Genomic DNA, 23143 nt, shown 5'->3' on the forward strand with positions numbered 1-23143 from the left:
AATAAAAATCGCCCGCCACAGATTATTATTCTATGTTTAATTTAATTTAAATTAAATATAAGGTCAAATCCTTGTATTGCCATTGAGCTGCGCTTTTTACGCACGCAGCCTTTCCTTGCCCCGCTCCGCTCTCTCTCGTAGCCCGCTGCTACTCCTCTGCATGTGCATAAATATTCACGATTGTTGAAGGATTGTTGTTGCCACATAGAAGCATTGCATAGAAGACGTCTGGCTAAATTGCTATTAAATCCGCTTAGCATCGTGACAAATTTGTTCAAAACTGCTGCATTGAAGTGAATTCTGCTAAGGTCTCATCACAACATAGTAGGCTACATTGAAGAGACTAAACTAAGTTAAGTTATGAAATCAAGCAGTATCTCAAAGCTAACGTTAGAATACTGTTTGGATGTCGAATTTAGCATGCTTAGCCTACTTACTGCTGCTTGTCAATTTCGTTGAAGGGCTCATTTTATTGACTCTGACACTGAATGTTTGCAAAATCCCGATGTAAATGGAAAAGTGTTTTCCAAAATTCAAAAGTGCTTGTCCCAAGGAGAAGTACGAACCTTTATTTTAACTATGTAGAAAACGTTATGAATTGCATCCACACATCAGCAGCCTTTCAACTGTGTTACAATTGCAAAGGTTCCCTCAAACGTCTTAAAGTGACAGGCCCCCTGACTATAATTGAGTGCCTATGTGGTTTCTGTGGGATTGAAATGTTAATTTTTGGAGAGTGGTTGGACTGTCTTTAGAGGTCATTGAACATGGAGAAAAATTATGTCTCCCATTTTTTTTTTTTTACCTGTTTTAACCCTATTTTTGTGAATTTGTATATTTCACTATAATTAACACCATACATTTCGCCTAAATCTCTGGCTATGTTGAATAAAGTTCACAAAACAGTTATTTTCTTATTTTCAGCAGTATGATTGTATGTCAGTATTATGATTGTATGTCAAACAATTAGAGATAAGATCAATAACCAATCAGTTTCACCAAATACACATACTCCATTGCTGAAATATAGCAAAATCACAGAATAACAGATGAGCCCTCAAACAACATTTAGGCCTAATTCATTTACATAAACATATTAGATCTCACCTCCACAATTTCCTCATCAAAATCTACAACTAGCCCACTAAACCTTATTTCTACTCACCTTCTTAAGACTGCTCTCCCCTTCCTGGACAATGTTTTGCTCTAGATGATAAATAATTCAATGCTATCATGGCATGTACCGCAGTCGTTTAAGACATCTCTTATTAAGCCCTCCCTTAAAAAAACCTAGCCTTGTATTGATACTGGTCTTCCTGGACCTCAGCGCTGCCTTTGACACCATAGACAATGACATAGTATTTAGGTTTGAAAATTTGGTAGGCATCAAAGACTCAGCACTCGCTTGGTTTAGATCATACCTTCCTAACCGTCAACAATTTGTACAGGTCCATAATAAACCATCTACCCAGATTATGGTAAAATATGGATTGCCTCAAGGCTCAGTACTGGGGCCCCTGTTGTTTAGCAGATGATACATAACTATACCTCTCCATAAAACCTGATGAATTAACACCGTTAGCCAAACTTGACACATGTATAAGAGATATAAAGACATGGATGACAAATAATTTCCTGCTTTTGAACTCCGATAAAACAGAAGTCATGGTTTTAGGTTCTAAAAAGATGAGCGATATCCTATCCACATCACAGGCTACATATAGTTATCTTCCCCTGACCTCATCCACAAGTGTTAAAAACCTAGGAGTTATAATTGACCAGGACCTAGCACTAAATAATCACATAAAACAGATCACCAAAACTTAATTTTACCATTTAAGGAACATTTTCAAAGATAAGGAAGTCCTTATCCTTACCAGATGCCGAGAAATTAATGTTTTGTCATCTCAAGGATAGACTATTGCAATGCTATTATGCTGGCTGTAATAATACCTGTCCAAAGAGCTTACAGCTTATACAAAATGCAGCTGCTCACACACAAAAAAAATGAACATATTTCCCCATCCTAGCATCTTTATACTGGCTACCTGTTAAAAGTCATTGACTTCAAAATATTACTTGTAGTTCTTGGTTGGTTGCCTGCATTGAAAGAGGACACCTCATGAAGACGCTCTTTTTTCTGCTTCTGACAGAAGAAGCACTTATCTATGCTGGCAGCAGCTGTTGCTGAACAAGTGTACAAAGTCCCTCTAGATGGACTTGATGCAGTTGCAGGTGTTGCTGCAGGTTCAGAAGATGGTCTACCGTGTCTTTTCTGAAGACACTGAGTCCTGCCTGCTTCACATGATTTCTAGTAACAAATCTTAGCATGCTGCAGATGCTCACTGTTACAGGTGGATTTGTAGCAGTTCCTGTGCCAAACTGCTTTGTTCTGTTGTAAAATAACTGCACTGTAACAATGTAATCGTTGGCTGATCTGTGATACCCATCTCCATACTTTCTCATGGACAAAAACAAGACATTTGGCATATGTCTCTAGTGATGGGATATTTACCAGTCCACATATATCTGCCACTGGATACATAGCCCAAAATCTGTTTCTTTTAGAATATGTGTGCCATCACCTGACTAACAGAGAGACACACCTCAGAATATAACCTAACTAGACTGTGCCACCATGCACTATGAAAATGTGCTTGCTCAAATGTAGAAGGCTAGAAGGTAACTAATATCACCAACCATGAAGAACAGAGCACTATGTGCTTCAAGTTATTCGATATTCTAAATTCTATCACTGCCAGCTATCAACAGCCAACTGTCACTGGTAGTCAAGGATTGAATTACTGCACGGGCCTACCGGGCCCAAACCCAGGGGCCCAAGGAGTCAGAGGGCCCAGGCCATTGCATGGAATCATTGCCTCAATATCAACACATTATATTAACACATAGGCTATGAATCTGATTGAAATAAAGTATTGGCCATCCCCAAAATGCACCAGAATACAGGAAATCACATCAAATAAATAAAAAAAAATGACCCCCGCAACAATTAGTGGGGGGCCCTTAATACATCTGGACCCAGGGGCCAGAAAGTTCATAATCCGTCCATGCTGGTAGTGTCTCTTTTCTCTTTCTCTCTCTTACACACACACACACACACACACACACACACACACACACCTGTCTGTTTGTTTAGCTGATGCTTTAGCCTTTCTTTTCTTCACACTTACATAGGCTTCGGAAGGCCTTACAGACTTCAGCTGGTACTATGTAAAAGTCTATTAAACTTGATTTAACAGAGATCTCTGCACTTTGTTTTAAATGGTTGTAGACAAGAACTGACAGAGCAGGCTAATACTTCAATTGATATTGAAGTATTATTTGTTTAAGCGGACAATTTCGAGAATATTAGGCACAATTTCTTGTTAAAGAGATCAATCATCAGCCTAAAAATGTCTTATGTTGTTTTGTTTGTGGCCCACTTTTGCACACTACTTTGTAGAATATCTATGGACAAAACACCAAATTTCAACTTTTCCAAATTTGACCATTTCTGAATTTTACCATTTTGGTCCTTCAAAATGTTTTTTTTTTTTTACTCGTAAGAACCCCTAGAACAAAGATATAATACTCTCCAAAAATTAACATGCAAATCCCACAAGCCCCCAAATTAGACACATAGGCCCCCCTACTATTAGACCTATACACTACCAAGACGATCTTAAAACACCCCCTCAATTCTGTGGGAAACACTGAACAGGCATCCCCGTAAGATTGGGGGAGGGTAAGACTGAGATGTGTTCTCCAGACAAGCCCTGATGAGCTTTATCTGTCAGACGGTATGCGAGGACTGACAAGTGTGATGGGACCAGCCATGCCGTGCTCAAGGGCTCTTGTGCATACTAATGTGGGAGTTCTGTTCTCCTTGTGCCTTATTACTCAGTAAATATGTTAAAACAGACACTGTGAATTGAGCAATAAAGTGAGCATGATGCGTTGAGGAGCATTAAGAGCAGATCTGTTAAAGTTTGTCAAGTGGCTGCTTCAATGTTTGTGGAGGGCTGAAGCTTTAGTCGCTTCTAGGACAAGTTCAATTCAATTTTCTGCGTTAGGTGTATTAGACAGACAACATCCCTGTTTTTAGTCAGTCTTCGGAGTTGTGCACTGTAGTTTAATGTGCTTGGTGCAACTTGAACTAGATAGAACCATTTTTTTTTTCGTACCAACAGTACTCGGTGACCTTGAGAAACAGTGATCTATGTAAAAAAGCACCAGAATTATCTTTAACTTGGAGGATATGGTAATAAACCTCAAAGAGCCTCCTTATACCTTTTGTGTTAGGAGAATAAATGAGCTGTAAGTATAAGTATATATACTCGTGAGGGAAATTTGGTCTCTGCATTTATCCCAATCCGTGAATTAGTGAAACACACTCAGCACACAGTGAACACAGTCAGGTGAAGCACACACACTAATCCCGGCGCAGTGAGCTGCCTGCAACAACAGCGGCGCTCGGGGAGCAGTGAGGGGTTAGGTGCCTTGCTCAAGGGCACTTCAGCCGCGCCTACTGGTCGGGGTTCAAACCGGCAGCCCTCCGGTTACAAGTCCGAAGCGCTAACCGGTAGGCCACGGCTGTTGTGGAGCTGTGGAGCTTTTCTATTAACTGAAGTGAAGGTAATGTAAGGTGTCTGGGACTACGCAGGTGCTCTTATGCAAAGTGACATGTGACTCACAGGTGTTGGGTGTTGAACCCAGGCCAACTGTTTTCTGGGTGGTAATGCCCACTAAAGCACTTTACCCCCTTGTTGCAGTGTTTATGAGTTTTGTTTTGGATCGGCAGGTAGACTGTTTTGGGTCTGATTTTGAAGATCCTATCTCTTGGATGTTTGGGTTTTCTTTGACAGACCAGCACCCAGTGTTTTGTAGGCCTATCTTTGACAATGGTCTAGATATATTGTACTTCTGGATTGTCATTGTGTTTTACCTGATTACTGCAGAATGGACAAAAAAATGTGTGCACTTGAAATCACGTGAAACTGCTGACTGCACCTTTAAGTGGGCTAATGGCAACTTTGACAAAGTTCAGTCAGGTAGACTAATAGCCTCCTACGCCATCCATCCATCCATCCATCCATCCATCCATTGAATAGACTCCATTAATGCTTTTACAGGATGGAAAAGCTTTTAACTACCTGTAACTAAAACTACATGTTGGACTACCTGCAACTTAAACTAAGTGGTGAACTAGCCTACCAGTAAGAAAAACTTTTAATGTTTTAAGTCACTATAAAGTGGAGGAGGTCCTTAGATGTACAAAACATTTAGCTGGCTTTGTCAAGTTTGATATATTTATTTGTGCCTGGGGCACCCTAACCTGGGAAGCTTTACCTGACTATCTACAGTATTCCTCTTGTGTCCTTATTTGCAAGTTCATACAGCACACAAACTTCGAGGCGAAGTCATTACTGTGATAAATAATTTTTTTTACTTATTTTTATGTTGTCTGTGCATGTAGGAATTTGTCAACGGGTGAATTTCTTTATCTTGAGGTTTTGGAGCTTGCCCAAAAGTGCTTGTGAGTTTGTGTCTGTGTATTGGATAGCCAGGCGGCGTCTTTTTTTTTCCAGTGGGGGAAAAGTTCTCACATGAAGCATTCACACCGTCAACAGCCTGAGCCTCACTCCAAGACATTCCACTGCATTAAGTTATTAGTTATCAGACTCGCTGTCTAAACATCTTTTTATTCTTTTTTTTATATAGAGAGCCATATTTAGATAATGTAGGAGAACAGCCTGTTTTTGTGCAGTATTTATTTAGGAAGTATAACACAACATTCCTTTCTCTCTCTCTCTCTCTCTCTCTCTCTCTCTCTCTCTCTCTCTCTCTCTCTCAGATAGCCTTCCTGCAGGGGGAGAGGAAGGGCCAGGAGAATCTGAAGAAGGACCTGGTGCGGCGGATAAAGATGCTGGAGTATGCGCTGAAGCAGGAGAGGTCAGTTTCCTACCAGACACACACACTAACCCTAGCTCCTCACCAGTCTCCCTTCTCCCACTGCATCCCTTTAACACTGTCTGATGTGCTCTGACATGACACCACTGGCAACAGCAGTGCACGCACTCACTCACTGACACACACACTTAGAGAGAGAGATGGGTTGGATTGGAAACTGGATTTGATCTCGCGTCACCGTTTCCCATCACTCCATTTTTTTGATGTTTTGCGCCTGCATCGTTCTTCTTCAGAGGTTGAGTGTGAGTGTGCTGAGTGTGTTGCTGTGCGACGCATATCACTGGTGGCAGGCCTGGTACCTACCTCCTGAGCTGGAGGCTGAGGAAAACATCAGGGGCCTTTCTCTCTCTCTGTCGTCTCTCTCTCTCTCTCTCCGTTCCTGTCTGTCTGTGAGTCTTAGTCCCTCTGTGGGAGAGCGCAACAAGCATATCAAGGTCACTGCTGTTCTATTTCCAGGAAAGAAAGGACAACACAGACAGGCAGATCGCCTCTCTCTCTCTGTCTCTCCTACACCACGCTGTCACGCCAACGGCACCCCACACACCCGTTGCCATGACGACGGCTGTGACATGTGTTGCCTATTCTCCCCAGAGACTTTGACGCCTGGGTCGTGAAGGAAGCAGATGATGTCATCGTTTTCTTTCTGTGTCCGTCTCTCTCTCTCTGGGGTGATCAATTCACAGCTGGCTTCAGGGTTGAATTCATTGAGTTATTCAAAGTGATCTCTAGCTCAGTGGCATAACCGTCACCAGCTTGTTCAAATGAGATTTAAATTCTAATTTTCTCTAATTCTAATTTTTTTTAGCTGTAATTTTTTCAAGATTTTTGGGTGTGGGCCACATAGGCAATATCAGCAATACACACACACACACACACACACATGCGTACATACACATGCGCACAGCGGCACCACGTTCGAAAAACAGATTTGCTTTCAAGGTAAACCCTGAAAATACTAGTTTGGAATTGCATATATACTATATGGGATTCTGATCATGCCCTTTCTCGCTTGCCTTTTCTCCACCATCCAGCAGCACATACCCCCCCATCCCGGAAAATGTCAAACTTGTTGATTAGCAAACAGGAGGTGACAGGCTTTTGGTTTATAGCACATTTAGGGGAGACTAGTGTATCATATGGTAATTTACCCTATTAAATAGAATAGTTCAAGGTTCCTTTTGATGTTGTGTATTTTTATGTTGTGTTCATCATTGCATGTGCATCATCGCCTCCCTAGAAAGTATGCAGCTTTTGGGTAGCTAAAGAGCAGGTATTAAATATGCAGAATTCATCAGTTCATTCATCATTCGCAAGTCAGGTTGTGTGGATGCCGCTCAATCTGGCGAGCCATCTGCTAGAGTGTGGAAATCTAAAGGGGACTGTATTTACATACATTTGGGTCAGATCAGATCAAGTGGGGTTTACAGTGCTGTAGTGTAAATCGTTATTCTTGCCAAAAGCTTTGAGGCTGTCTGTAAGGTTTGTGTGTATGTTTACAATGCTTGTTCAATTAAGTCATTGAGTGCCAAAAACGTAATATTACGGTTTTAGCTTTTTTTAAAAAAAAAATTACGAAACTAGACACTCTAACACACCTTATATGTGATTTTGGGAACTCTGTGATGAATGGAAATGAAATATATGACGATCGGAAACTCATGAAAACGCATGAAGCGCATGAAAATCTGGACATTTTATCTAGACATTTTATCATAACTCGGTTGCCGCTTTGGGTCGAATCAGTGACTCATGCACGTCATCTCAAAACCAGGCCATTTTCGTGGGTCTATCACTAGGTGGCAGTCTCGCTGATCACTTCCCGGAAAGTTTACAGGCAACACTTCATAATTTCATGAAAGACGTTATATCTCCATTTCTAGAAAAAAACAGCGATTTTGATGAAAACTAGCCACTGTTTAGCTTGGGATTTCTCAGGAACAGAGGCGTGTAGAAATACACGGTTTGCACCCACTCAGAGCTTAAAGTCTCACCTTTTTAAACGAGCCATTGTATGTGTTCATAGCTATAACACAGAATATGCTGTGGCTGTACAAAAATCATCAACAATGGTCTAGATTGCTGGCACTCTAGGACAAAGCTTCCGAAAACAGCTTGGCATTCAATGAGTTAAAAAAAGGCCTGTCAAGGACCGTCAAATGTATGTTAAGTGCACATCCATCAAATGTACCGTTTATGTTAAGTTCACACATCCATAAAACTATGCTGGCTGACTGTGCCCAGTTTTACTTCCTTATCAATGAATGTGGGCTTGAGATCTCTGCTCGGCATTTGAGTTGCTTTATTATTTTATATTCTTAGCAGTAGAGATTGGTAGGAGCGCTCCTACACACCCACACAGCTCAGCCTATAAGGTGGGACGACCTTGGCTGATGTCAGGTTGCCTGGCAACATGTCCCCTGTTCACAGAAGCCTTGAAAGGAATGTTGGGTCATAGCGTGGAATGCAGGATACTCCCAAATTAGAAAAGGGAATTTAATTGTGAACGCATCCATAGATAGCTGTTGCCTTCTCTCCATTTTTGTGAGTGGCCACATACCAGCAGTACAATCTATGCCATTTGCAGGATGATGTGCCACATCTCTTTCTCGGGGTAAAATGCACTTGCTTCTCATTTTAGCAGCTGTTTTTTGCCTGCCCCACATGCCATTATTCCCATCTACCTGTGGTATGTCTCATTTCAAAAAGGATTTTTTTCTAATAGCAGTTCTGACATTAAGCCGTCGTATGAATGTTATACTTGGTGCACAGATAAACAGACATGTTTGCATGGTCTTACTGTGTGTGCTGTCTCTTCTGTTTCTTCCCAGGGCGAAGTATCACAAGCTAAAGTATGGCACTGAGCTTAATCAAGGCGACATGAAGCCCCCCAGCTACGACTCTGGTAAGACTGCACTGTTGTCACAGTCATGTGACCAGTATACTGTATCTATAAGTGTTTCTGTGTAAGGGCGTACTCACACTGAGCACGGTTCATTTGTACCGTGGCGGAGTACGGTTCTCCCCAATTCTTGGTCCGCACTCACACTGCATATTATCAAACTGTACCCAGGCACGGTTGAGCTGCTGTGCTCTAGAATCTTTGTATAGGTGCGATCATAAGCCCAACAGTACTGAGCCCGAGTCCACTTCCTCAATCGTACCCTGGCATAGATAAGTATAAGTATATATAAGTATTAAGCATATCATATATACTATTTTGATCCCGTGAGGGAAATTTGGTCTCTGCATTTTTCCCAATCCGTGAATTAGTGAAACACACTCAGCACACAGTGAGGTGAAGCACACACTAATCCCGGCACAGTGAGGTGAAGCACACACTAATCAACAACAGCTGCCTGCAACAACAGCGGCGCTCGGGGAGCAGTGAGGGGTTAGGTGCCTTGCTCAAGGGCACTTAAGCCATGCCTACTGGTCGGGGTTCGAACCATCAACCCTTCGGTTACAAGTCCGAAGCCCTAACCAGTAGGCCACCGCTGCCCCATAAGATAAGCGTATCGTGTCCGGGTACGTAGGGCTGGGAAGGTAACTGCATTACCACAATACCGCAGGTCCACGTGATGACCTGGGCTCTGGTCTGGAGCTCATCACCCAAGAAAAAAAAATATATAAAAAAAAATAAATATATATATATATATATATATATATATATATATATATATATATATATATATATATATATATATATATGTGTGTATATATATATGTATATATGTATATATATATATATATGTATATATATATATATATGTATATATATATATATGTATATATATATATATATATATATATATATATATATATATATATATATATATATATATATATATATGTATATGTATATGTATGTGTATGTGTGTGTGTGTGTGTGTGTGTGTGTATATGTGTATATATATATATATATATGTGTGTGTGTGAAACATTTGGGTGATTCGACTTCGACGATCTTCAACCATGACATGCACAATTCCGGTTTGAAAACGTAGCAGAATCTCAGCTTAGACGTCTGCAGGTGGCTAGCCTAGGCTAAGTTGAATTCCACTATAATTGGCCTGCACATGTGTACACGTAGGCCTATGCAATCTTATGACATTGAAACTCAGAGAACCACAGTTACATTAAGTAGGCTAACCCTTCGTTTTCAAAACAAAACTTCAAAACGTAGGCAAAAGATGAAGCAAACCCGACCTTTCGCGTTTGTGTTGGGGAGCGATGTTCCAACATTCCATTTGTTTACTATGTGAAAGTAGGGGAGAACTGGCACAATCGTAACACTTTTCTATTCTCTCCATTCAAACTCGATTTACATAAAGCTGTGAAATTTGGCCAGAAAGGAGTCATACATGTTTAGTTCATGAAAGAATTACAAAATATGTTCTAGTTTGTTAAGAATTTAACTTACAGCGACATGTAGGTCTAGACTAGCCTCGGACCTACTTTTGTTACACCTGACGCAGCCATTAAAACGTGCGGGAGCCTACCGTTGTAACATTTAGCATAAGCAGTGCTAAACTCAGACTTAGTTTGGTCTCGCCATAACGTCACAGGATTTAGGGGTAAAACGATTTTAGATTTCGGTGCTTCAGTGTAATTAAATTTCATTAAATTCATTAAATTAAATAGAACCTTGACTCCGTAGCCTACTACCGGTACTTTAACTTGTTCCCAGAAAACCCTAAAAAGCCTCAGTGGTATTATTGGTCTTTGCTGAGTAATCCCCCCTTACACACACACACACACACACAGGCTGTCATTAGGGACGTTCCCCTTATTACAGCTAATCTGTATTCATGAGGGCTGGATGGACTCCTGTAGGCGGCTCCCTTGAAGTGCTGATGAGGGAGACAGGATAGGTGTTTGAAGAGTTAGTGTGTGTGTACGGGAGAGCAAGTGTGTGTGTGTGTGTGTGTGTGAGAAAGAGTTTGTGTGCGTTGGTGGAGGTGACTGCTGGTGTGGTAGACAAGTGGGTGCCACACCTGCCACCATCACCCCTCCCCCAACCAGCACTCACACACTCTTAACAGACACACTCTCACACACACACACACACACACACACAATCCATACCACCTTTAGAGAGCAGGCGTGACCTAGTTTGGGCAAAGAGAGGGCAGCAGGCAGACACACCCGGCGCTGCCAACGCAACGTGTCGCAACACTCGGCCCAGACTCCTCCGTTTCTATGCAATTAGCGCGGCGTCGCGTTCGCTTCTGCATTCACACTGAACTCCAAGCTCAGCATGGCCCGGCTGTGGAGGTGTTGTGGGCTCAGGCAGAACCAGCTGGGCTGTTGGTAGCAGGTGAGGGCCGTCTGGTCTGCAATGCCGAGTTCATATCTGAGGTGGCAGAGTGTCTGGGTGCACCATGCAGACACCATGCAGCCTTTTTGGGGGCACTCTCAATTTTGGGTGAATAATTTAGTGCCTGCATAATTCATTTGCCAGAATTGCCATGTGAATTGAATTTGGCGTGGTTTGGCCAGTGGTGAGTCTCTCACTTGAATTTCCTAAATGACAATGGGGTTGGTTTCCTACACTAGAATTATGATTTATGTTCATAGAACAAATCTCTATAACTGCTTCCTTTTTTCTTTGTTTTACTTTGTGACTGATGTTTTCCTTGTCCACCTACAAAATCTACAATTTACTTGTAACAATCAGGGTCCAGTCATGTATCAATATCATCTTTGTATAATCTAGCATTATCATGACTGAATGATGGTACGACATCTTATTAATATACACATTAAGCTGTCTTGACATATAAAATATCAAGCCATCATGGCAATTGCCAGTACTGGTAACAACAGAGGACATCCACTGTTATGAATTGTATGACATGAGCATGTTTACGACATATTTATGTCAGTCTCATTAGACAGGGTTCAAGTGAAGTGTTCCCTGCAAACTCTACACACTGACCTCTCTCTCTCTCTCTCTCTCTCTCTCTCTCTCTCTCTCTCTCACACAGACGAGTGCAATGAAAATGAGGCTCCCAAGTCCCTGAACAACCAGCTGTCCTGGAAGCAGGGCAGACAGCTCCTCAGACAGTGAGTGCTCCCCTTCCTTCTCCATCCTTCCCCTGTTCTGGGAAGTTCTGTGTGCTCTCAGGCACTATCCCAGGTTTAAGGTGTGGGGGCTCTCAGGCACTATCCCGAGTTTAAGGCGTGTGGGCCGGGCTGTTTAAGATTTGCAAATGGATAATTACGTATAAGGGTTTTGGAAATACATGTAGGTGACAAGTTAACAGGCACTGAAATATCCTTTGTTTTAAACTTTGGGTCAGTAGGGCCTTTTCAAGGCTTGTGAATTGGTTCTATCATCTCTCTCACACTCGGCATTTTGCCCAATCAGTTACTCCACACATGCTAGTTCCTCAAGTGTTTGTGTGTGCCTGTGTTTGTATGAGCGTGTGCTCACATGTGTGCATGTGTGTGTGTGTGTGTGTGTGTGTTTGCTATGTAAAGAGGCTCTCTTGTTGTGTAAGAGCAGGAATGTGAGAGTGCGGATGGCCCATGTGCTGGTCAGCTGGTAAAAGCCACTGTGCCAAGTCTCTGCAGCTCCCTGCCGCTGTAAAGCTGAGGAAATGCACACAAGTGCATCATGTCAGAGGCACATATAGAAACACACACAAACACACACACCAACAGCATGTTGTTTGTGAAGTGCTGCTCTGCATTCTTGAACCGAACACACACACACACACATACACACACACACACACATACACACACAATGTAACGATTACTCTCCCTCTTCCATCTGTCCCTTACTTCACTCCTCTCTAGAAGTGTGGGGCCACAGCACTTTATTCATGACCATGTGTCAAGTGACAGATCCCCCCCCTCCTGCAGCCAGTGGGAGTTTCCGCTGCTCCGGAGCCTGTGGCCCCGGCACAGCATATCGGCCCGCACAGAGCCGCCATTGATCTGCCATACACACACACACACACACACACACACACACACACACACTCACAGGGCACAGCTGCGCTCCCACACACACACATATATACACACACACACATATACACATACACACGTCATTCATTCAATCAGATTCTCTCTCTCTCTCTCTTTCTCTCTCTGTCTGTCTGTATCTATGTCTTTCACATACTCATCCACAGATGCATGGACTTTCAAACAAATGTACCCTTTAGACACACACAAGCACACACAACACATCCTGCACATAACACACGCACGCACACGCTTAACTCACTCACACTCATTTAATCTGTTCTCACTATCTGTCTCTTTCACACACTCCCACTCACAGATGCATGCACACATGCAAGCAGATGTGTCCTTCATGACGCGTGCATATGCTCATACATACTTTCACATGTTGCACAACATGATCTTACTGCCTTTCACATTGACATGTAACACGCACACACACATATATACACACACACACACACACACACACACACACACCCACACACACACTTCAGTACACACACTCTGACATCTGACTCCAGGGCAGTTCTCATATGCACTTAGTCAGTGGCCTGTGTCTGTTTGAGCGCTCAATACAGGCGACAGGGTCAGCATCTCTCTGGTGATGTGTCAGCTCTGGGAAACTCGGTGTTCACAGGCTTTGTGAGAGTGCAGCACTTTTTCATTAGCCCCCGTGTCATTGGACCACGTCGAAAATATGCTTCTCGGCAGAAGTTTTGAGTTGCAGTGATCTCATCAACACACACACACACACACACACGCTCACACACACGCTCGTGTGCACACATGTATGCACACTTATTAACTCGGTGTAACAGAGTTTCCATACTGATTTATATTCTTGTTGGTTGAGTTATAGTACAACATGTTTGAGCTGGAGGATTGCGCCATACCATTGCAATTCCTCTCCCTTAACCTCAAAAGAAGCATGCAGCACAAGGGCCGCATGTATTAAATTCCTGTCTGTATTACGGTACTGAGGAAAACACGAAAGCTGGTCTTGACTCGCTGCTGGAGCATTCCACTACCCATAGCTGGCGACACCAAGGAAAACAACCCCACCACCGCAGATTACAGGATTGTGTGTGTGTGTGTGTGTTATAATAATTTATTTTCCCCCAAGCCACTCTCATGATTCACGCTGCTATATTTTGTTTCTCATGGCGCCCCCTGTCTGCCGCTGCAGGTACCTGCAGGAGGTGGGCTACACGGACACCATCCTGGACGTGAAGTCCCAGCGTGTACGTGCCCTGCTGGGCCTAGCAGGAGACCGCAGCACCGGTGGGGGTGGAGAGGACCAAGGAGGTGACCGATCGTCACAGGAACCCTTGGTCAATGGCACGGACACCAAGCCCAAGGGCGCCAGCACTGGCGGGTAAGTGACCTGCCCCTTCCTAGATTTAGTATATTTTACTGTCCTAATTAGTAATGTGAATTTGTTATTTTTTTACTCATCCTGTTTATGTTGTAGTGTGTGTGTGTGTGTGTGTGATGTCTTGAGCTACCTTAAATTTCCCCTAGCGCATCAATAAAGTATCTATCTCTCTATCTCTCTATCTATCTCTCTATCTCTCTATCTCTCTATCTATCTCTCTATCTCTCTATCTCTCTATCTCTCTATCTATCTATCTATCAGCAAGCTGATTCTAATTAGCCTTTCTGGCTACTGTATGCTATCCCAGCTCCTTAGCCACTACACTACCACCACCCCGATGTAACAAATCACAGTAGCCAGTGTTGTCCATCTGTGTGCGGTCACTGACCAGATACTTGTTTTGTAATTTACAGTTTTGAAAGAGAGTGAATTTACACTCCAGTAAGTAGAGATGTCTTCAGGGAATTAAATGTCATGGCCTTAATGTCTTGGTTTGCCACCCGAGGCCCTGGGGGTTTGGTGGGAAGTGTACTTTATTGCTTCATCTCCTTTAATTTGCACCTCGGTCTGACGGACACATCACTCTAGGCTAAAGAGCATGGAAACTGGAAAGGGAATATGATCAAAGTCCATCCTGACCATACTTGCTATCAGGTGTCCACTTGAGTTGACACAGCCTGACTAGCCTATTAGAAAAGAAATTGAAAAGGTTGGCTGTTGTTTAATTTTCATTCAATGATTCAGACAAAGCGTGTTTAGTTAAGGAAAACAGTTTATGTAAGCTACCTGTAGGTTGTAAAAGGTAATTTCATTAAAGGCTCTTAATAATCTGACGTTTAAGGACCGAAACATTGTTTTGTGTCGAGTGAGTGCGGGAGTCTTTCTAGTTCCATAGTTGTCGACCTCTGGCCTTCTCCAACACACCTGTCCACAAGATGTGTGCAAAAGTCCTTTGCTTGATTGTTCGGTTTAAGCGTCCTTGAAAAGTCATGGGAGATTTTTGAAACGTTAGTGAAAATAGATTGGAACGCTACTCTGTCTGGCCTTCAGGAAAAGCCAGCTGTCAGACTCGAGTGCTGTGCTGGAGGCCTTCAAATTCATCGAGAGCGCGGCTGCTGAATTCAGCGATGAGGACGACGACGAGGATAGTGATGGGAAGGACCGGACCATCATGGACTCCGGCACGGTGAGTGGTGCTGCTTCCTGAAGGTTTCTATCTTCTATTCTCATGCATACTCACTCACATTCTCTCTCTCTCTCTCTCTCTCTCTCTCTCTCTCTCTCTCTCTCTCTCTCTCTCTCTCTCTCTCTCTCTCTCTCTCTCTCTCTCATGCTCTTTGACCTGAGACTAACTTCCTCTCCCTCTTCAGATTGTGAGGAAGAAGCCCTCCTCCTCCTCCTTACCAGCCATGTCTCCCTCCAAGGACGGCGGCGAGGACATGGACACGGAGGAGGCCCTGAAGGACTTCGACTTCCTGTCCAGCCCGGACGAGATGGACACGTCGCCCGACCTCAGGAGCTCAGGCGACGGCACTGACTGGGGTGAGATGAAACGTCTGTGGGCCGTGGGGTGAGAAATCGGGGAGTCAGAAAAAGGAACAGATCAGTTACATGTGATGAAAGAAGTGCCTTCTGTTAGCTCAAGATCACTAATGATCAGTTGTAAAGCTAAGATCCACACTATCCAGTTTTCGTTTGAGCTGACAATGGATGTCCCGTGTGGACAAGATTCCAGGTGTGTGTGTGGATGGTGATTTGTATTTAAAACGAAATGAATAGTGTGGATGTAGCGAAGGGAGGGGAAACATGGACACCCATTTGCACCCTGCCTTTGCCTGATATACTTGAACACTAAAATGCCTCTTTTAAAGGTGCAGTCAGTGGTTTTATGAAATTTGAAAAATTCTGCAAGACTATATTTATTATGCCTTTACTGTCAAGTTTTGAACAAAACTATATTTTTATTCATATGCACATTGTTAGACCACCCACATTGTTGAAATAGCTTCTATTGGACTGTGTCTGAATTGCTAAATATTTTCCATCTTCAGTGCATTGCATGGTATTTATTACAGTCGAAGGACAATGGTTTTAGTCTTAACGAGTCAGACCATGTGAAAAATTCTGTCTGTATCAGGTTTTAGTAGTAGTCTGGGTAGAATGAATTTAACTCACTTTTGCCTTTTTTTTACTTCAATGACAGGTGATGGTTCATTTATTCTTGAGAGGTCCATCTGTGGTGGCAGCAGCTGTCTTCCATGACCCCATGTCACCTTGTTGTTGTGTCCAGTTTTCATTTGGTTTATTGCACTATGTGCCCGTTTATTGTCTGAGTCCTCCGTGTTAAACCTGTGATTCCACCCACCATCATTCCTCTGTGTGTGTGTCCTCGGTCCTCCAAGCTCAAAAAGACATAGGTGTAAGGTCCCAGTTAGTCCACTTCATAAAGCTCACTGCCCTCTATAGACAAGACCCTTAAGGCACAAACCTATAGGGCCGGCAGCCCCACATGTTGACAGAGTTAAAAGTTAAATATCTGCAATACATTTTGATCCCTGAAGCGGAAATGTATAACTCGAGCTCCGCATTTTGAGACTGATCTGCCATACTTCACAGAGTCTATTCAAGCAGTGACGCAGTTATCATTATTATCTGCCACAGCAATATACGAGTAGATTATAGAATAGAAGGATGGAGAAATGGACTCTTGTGTTATCACACGTCGTCCATAAAGTGGCCCAGATATAGAAACGAAAGAAGTAACAAACCGATAACACGGAAACTAAAAGAAGTAGACGTAGTCATGAAAGAGTAGTATGTGAGATGCCTAAACTGAAAGACAAGATGGCACCAAAGCTTAATGCTGGCTCATCATGACAGAAGTCATAAGTGGGAGGAAATTGCTTGTCGGATTCTAGATTGCTCTTCGAAAGACCGAAGTTCACAGATGAGGTATATTGCATCCTGAATAGCCCCTCTTTCTCTTTCTCTTTCTCTCTCTCTCTCTCTCTCTCTCTCTCTCTCTCTCTCTCTCTCTCTCTCTCTCTCTCTCTCTCTCTCTCTCTCTCTCTCTCTCTCTCTCTCTCTCTCTCCTCTCTCCCCTCTCTCTCTCTCTTTCTCTCTCTCTCTCTCTCTCTCTCTCTCTCTCTCTCTCTCTCTCCTCCCCTCCCTCCCTCTCTCTCTATCTTTCTCTCTCTCTCTCTCTCTCTCTCTCTCTCCCTCCCTCTCTATCTCTCCCTCTGTCTGTCTCTCTCTCCATCTTTCTCTCTCCGTCTTTCTCTCTCTCTCCCTCTGTCTCTGTCTCTGCCTCTGCCTGGGCTCGCTGTCTCCCCCTTGTGTAGAGAAAGAGGATCACCCTATGGGGGAGGCCTGGGACGTGGACCAGGGCTTGATAACCAAACTCAAGGAGCAGTACAGGAAAGAGCGCAAGGGCAGAAAGGGGGTGAAGAGTAAGTTGTGCCCCAGGGGGTCCATTGCGCCTCTCCTTCCTCTCGTTCTCTCTTCTATTTCTCTATCTGTCTCTCCTACTGCAGAGCTCTATAAAAAAATACATTGAAAAGAAAAAGCACAGTATAGCACAAGCATTTCCTCTCTTCCTCCCTCCACTCTTCACCACTCTCCCAGACCCTCTGCTGTCTGTCCCCAGAGCCGTGTGTCTGTGTGTGTGTGTGTGTGTGCTATTTGACCTTTCTGTCCTGTGTTTTTCCATTCCATCAGCTGTCCTTCATGTCTCATTGTTAGGTGTGTGTGTGTGTGTGTGTGTGTTTCTATTTCCAGGCATCTGTATACACTCCTTTCACCTATTCTGCTTCTGACCTTGCGTGGCTATTTTCAGCTTTTGTTACATAACTTGGGTTCTTTTTTCTCTGACTTTTTCTGCATTCCTCTAAAACTTTGCTTCTGTTACAACTTTGTTTCTGTATTCTCTTTCCTTATGGTGGTTTTACATGGGCCCTTAAGGGGCAAATCTGGGGCCGATCCATAATCATGATTGGTCTCCAGCCTCTCCTGCCTTAAGTGCAGTTTACTAGTCCAGTTAATGTCCTCCTGGGCCGCACCAAATAAAATGGCACCTCTCTCCACCGCTGTTCGATTCCTGTTTTCCTCTTTTCTGTTTGCAGCTTTGCGTCCTCCTCCACCTTCACACCTCCTCCTTCCTTATCTCTGGGGTTTGAATTGCAGTCGGGCAGAGTGAATGGCTCTCTCACTGAGCACCCGTTCCCCATGCCCTTAAAAGACTCTGCCATAATAGCGCCTCTCTCTCTCTCTCTGAAATATGATGTTCACCTTCACTGCACTGATTCACTTCATTCTAATCTCTTTTCTTTCCTCCTACTTATTTGCACATTATGCTGTTAGAGGATTTCTCCTCTCATCCTCTTGTTCGTTTGTTCGTTCTTTCTTTCTTTCTTTCTTTCTTTCTTTCATTCGTTCTTTCGTTCTTTCTTCCTCGCTGTGCTGCGTTTTGCTGTGCTCTGCTAATGCTGATGGGAACTGGCTGTGTCCTGCTCTCTCTCTAGAGGAGCTTTCATTATGGTTTCGTGTTTAGCCATTATTGAGTTCCTGTTCTGTCCTGTCCGGTCCTGTTCCAATCCCCACCCCAGGGCCCAACCGCTCCAAGCTGCAGGACATGCTGGCCAACCTGCGGGACTCTGAGGAACCGCCCCCCATCCAGCCCCCCGTCACCCCACCGTCACGGCCCAGCGTCCCGCGGCTCAGCGAGCACGATGGTGGCCGCCCGGACGAAGGTAAAGGTAACGGTCGGCATGAACTTCCTTTAACCTTTAACATCAATCCATGAACAACGAATGCAAAATAGCTATGTTGGCTAATTCTGCCACATTTACTTTTTCACTGTACATTGTCCATGTGAAGTGAAGACTCACTCACTCACTTACTCACACACACACACACTCTCTCTCACACACACACACTCACTAACTCGCACAGCTTGGTGTATGCTGTTTCTTTTGACCTCTCTCTGCTCCCTGCTGCAGTGGAGCTGACCTTCCCCCCCACCTCAGGGAAGTCCTTCATCATGGGGACAGACGAGACCACTGAGAGCGAGCTGGGCCTCGGGGAGCTGGCAGGACTCACGGTGGCCAACGAGGCTGACAACCTCACCTACGACGTGAGTACTCACCTGTGCAGAGAGGTCAGAGGGGTCGTGAACTGCACAAGGCACTGGACTGGACGATGGTCAGTGTATGAGAGGTTGCTGCTGTTAGCTGTAGTGGCAGCAAACAGATGGTTTCAGTATATTTGTGAGGTTGTATCCATCTTATTCATGAAACCGGAAATCCGTCCGTTTTTTTATCTTCCGTCCATTCTGTTTACATTATAACTAAGTGCAGTCTCAGCAGGCTCTAGAATACACTAGAATATGCTTATTTATTTCAAAATGTTGACAATTCTGCATTCAATATGGATATTCTATATATCTGACTGACAGAAAAATATAAACGTTTGTGTTTACATGGCTTTGGACACAACAACCATTGTCTACAGTACCACCACATTAGAAATCTATACAATGCAGCTTTGGCCGGAAATAGAATGAGGTGCCATGGCGACGCCCATTGCTGGCTGGAGAACATTGTGTGTGTGTGTGTGTGTGTGTGTGTCGTTCTTGAAAGATTTGTTCTCTAAATGATGCCCTTTGCTAAGTTATTTTGATAGCATTACATTTATTAGTTGAATCTCTTCGCTTGTCATTTTTTCCAAGAAGAGACCCTCTGGTGAAATGCTAATTTCATTTCTTATCTGCTGCTAATTATAGGAAATGGTTCCTTAATTAAACCCAGATGAACTGCAGAGACTTAAGTCCTCAATTACGCTAGCTGCTCTCAGCTCTCTACTGCTTCCAGTGTGTTGGATTAGCTATTCAATATAATGACTCAAATACTTTTTAATTTTAGAAATTATTGAATTATAATTATAAAATGAAATAATTATACGCTGATCTTGTGCTTAAGTCATTCTGTATTGTCTATAATCAGTATCAGAAGCCAAGGCCTAATAAGCTACAATGAAGTTGCGTTGCCAGAAATCAATGGCGTCCCATTGTTGTAAGCAGGCCAGTTTTGAATGAGGGTAATTACCCTGCATTGGCAACTGGCTCTGGCAACCAAGCAGGTCACACGATATGCAGAAAGGCCTCGTCAGAGCGGAGTGGGGTTGGTCATTAATTTCCCATTAGGTCTGGGCTCCCGTGTGGTGTGGTGTGGTGTAGAAATCCTTGTGGATTTAACTATGAGAGGGGCCACCACTGCACTGGAGGTGGTGATTGGTGGGGCTCATTTGCTTGAAGTGCTCTTAAATGATGTAACGAAAAGGGCGGATAATGCAAATATCATTATGCACAGCCTATTACAGGAATATTTCAGAAAATGAGGTGTGTGTGTGTGTGTAGTGGTTGATTTGGCAAAGGCAGCTGATGCTCATGTCACTGGGAGTTAATGCAGCACCATTAGAGTTAACCATTTCCCTAAACAGAGCCGAGGAAATAAACAACACAACACTATACTGGGCTTTGCACTGACAAAACTGAACACATAAACAGAAGTTGCTTTGACAGAATGAAAATCAAAGTTTAAAGAGGATCATGAACATGCCCCCAGAGTGTATGTAGTGCTGTAGTTGTAGTCTGTACTAGGTGACCTCAAGAAATAGAAATCTATGTGAAAAATCGCCGGAACTCTCCTTTAAGCTCAACATTTTTTTTTCCCCACCTATAGATCGCCAACAATAAGGATGCCTTGCGGAAGACGTGGAACCCCAAGTTCACCCTGCGCAGCCACTTTGACGCCATCAGGGGGCTAGCCTTCCATCCGGTAGAACCGGTTCTTGTCACAGCGTCTGAGGACCACACGCTCAAAATGTGGAACCTCCAGAAAACGGCACCCGTCAAGAAGTAAGTGCTGCTCCCAAGAACTACACAGCCTTACAATGACAAAACAACACACACACACACACACACACACACACACACACATACATACATACACAATCACACACACACCTCTTGATACTAACATGCACTGTATGTGTGTGTTGTAATTTAGAACATTTTTTTTTTTTTTTTTTAAGTTTTATAATAGTTCTTCATAAAATCACTCTCTAAAACCCTGTCCTCCTTCCCAGTAGGAGTGCCTCTTTGGATGTGGAGCCCATCTACACGTTTAGGGCCCACCGGTACGTACTCTCTCCTGCCTCTGCCTTTTTGGCTGGACCAGTTATTACTGTCCCTTATATTACTGGTACAACGCCTATTGGAGCTGAGGCTATTCACTCTGAGTGATGTGTGTGTGGTCTCTGTGCAGGGGTGCGGTGCTGTGTGTGGTGATGAGCAGTACAGGTGATCAGTGTTTCAGTGGAGGCCTGGACGGCACCATCCAGAGCTGGAACACCCCCAGCCCCACCATCGACCCCTACGACTCTTACGGTACGAATGCGACTCTCACTCACCACTGATTCACTTCTATTATTTATAAGCTTCAAACGTTTTGCGGAATTATTTGTCATTTTTATTTTTTACACTTCACTTAACCATACAACAGGGACAGGTGATTTGTTTGTTTGTTGGTTGGTTGGTTGGTTGGTTTTATGTATGTGTGTGTGTGTAATAAATATATATATATATATATATATATATTATATATGCGCGCCGTTACAAGTTTATCTGCTTTTAATGTCAAATAATTCAGTCAGGCAAAATACTTAACAGTACATATTAAACTCCTGATCCTACCTGCTTATAAAACATACATGATATTGAAATAGAGGCATGATGAACATGTATGGCATTGGTGTTGGTGGCTGTTAAAGTGAACGTGTGTGTTGTTGTGTTGTTGTAGAGCCCTCAGTCCTGCGGGGGGCGCTGTGTGGCCACACAGACGCAGTGTGGGGATTGGTGTACAGCAGCGCTCACCAGCGCCTGCTCTCCTGCTCGGCCGACGGCACCGTCCGGCTCTGGAACGCCTCCAACACCAGCCCCGCCCTGGCCGTCTTCAACGAGGACAAGGGTGAGCGAGGAGGGTGGCCTCACATACTCGACCAGCTAACTTCTGACTGACTGTCCTGAAAAAGAGATCATGCTTGTGTGAACGAGAGAAGCAACATTTGTTTTTTAGTGTTATTCAATGTTTAGTCATAATGTCTTTACATGTCTTTATATTTAGTGTCCAACAATATACTCAGTTTCTTTTTTTAGTTGTTTTTTAGTTTAGTTTTTAGTTTTTTTGTGCATGTCAAGTTTCCACTAGCTAAAAACTCACAAGATCTTAAATTTGGGCATCTTCATGTGCATGATCTCGTGTGTGTGTGTGTGTGTGTGGTCCGTTTCTCTCCTCAGAGCTGGGCATCCCATCCTCTGTGGACCTGGTGTGCAGTGACCCAGCCCACATGGTCACCTCCTTCAGCAACGGCAGACTGGGCCTCTTCAACATGGAGACCCGCCAGCTGGTCCTGAACCTGGAGTCCACAGTGGAGCCAGGTAGACTCAACCTCAACCTCAATCAGCACCCACAGTCAGGGGAGTAGCCCACATAGCAGATTACCTGTTTGAGTGAAGAAGTGTTGATGCGGCAACCAGACAGGGCTGCGTTAGTCATGGATTGGTGTGTTGTTGTGAAAGAGGAGACCAGGCTGGTACAGTGTACCTGTATCTGGATAATATCCAATAATATCACATGACCATGAATGAGAGTGCCTGTTACTGGAAAGAAACATGAAGTCCCAATCAATCTTGGACAAGTTCATAGTGGGGCTTGCACAGAGCACTGGTTCTCAAATAGTAGTTATGTCACTACTGGTGGATCT

General features: G+C 43.6%; 1 protein-coding gene across 4 annotated transcripts in view; it reads left to right on the forward strand.

Annotated features, from left to right (window-relative positions):
* The window catches only part of LOC125311405 (striatin-like), a 42060-nt gene that overhangs the window by 17268 nt on the left and 1649 nt on the right, over window positions 1-23143 (forward strand). Inside the window, exons 2-15 of one of the 4 annotated variants that reach the window (XM_048269423.1) lie at window positions 5850-5952; window positions 8799-8872; window positions 11958-12036; window positions 14135-14323; window positions 15374-15509; window positions 15694-15865; window positions 17665-17772; window positions 18928-19071; window positions 19321-19454; window positions 21061-21236; window positions 21467-21517; window positions 21646-21767; window positions 22180-22347; window positions 22677-22817. In XM_048269423.1, coding sequence (XP_048125380.1) covers window positions 5850-5952; window positions 8799-8872; window positions 11958-12036; window positions 14135-14323; window positions 15374-15509; window positions 15694-15865; window positions 17665-17772; window positions 18928-19071; window positions 19321-19454; window positions 21061-21236; window positions 21467-21517; window positions 21646-21767; window positions 22180-22347; window positions 22677-22817 — 1797 coding nt within the window. Of the gene's footprint in view, window positions 1-5849; window positions 5953-8798; window positions 8873-11957; window positions 12037-14134; window positions 14324-15373; window positions 15510-15693; window positions 15866-17664; window positions 17773-18927; window positions 19078-19320; window positions 19455-21060; window positions 21237-21466; window positions 21518-21645; window positions 21768-22179; window positions 22348-22676; window positions 22818-23143 lie in introns of all 4 variants that reach the window. The other 3 variants (XM_048269421.1, XM_048269422.1, XM_048269424.1) reach the window with 3 other exon arrangements.

This window comes from Alosa alosa, chromosome 18, assembly GCF_017589495.1.
Source record: "Alosa alosa isolate M-15738 ecotype Scorff River chromosome 18, AALO_Geno_1.1, whole genome shotgun sequence".
NCBI lineage: Eukaryota > Metazoa > Chordata > Actinopteri > Clupeiformes > Clupeidae > Alosa > Alosa alosa.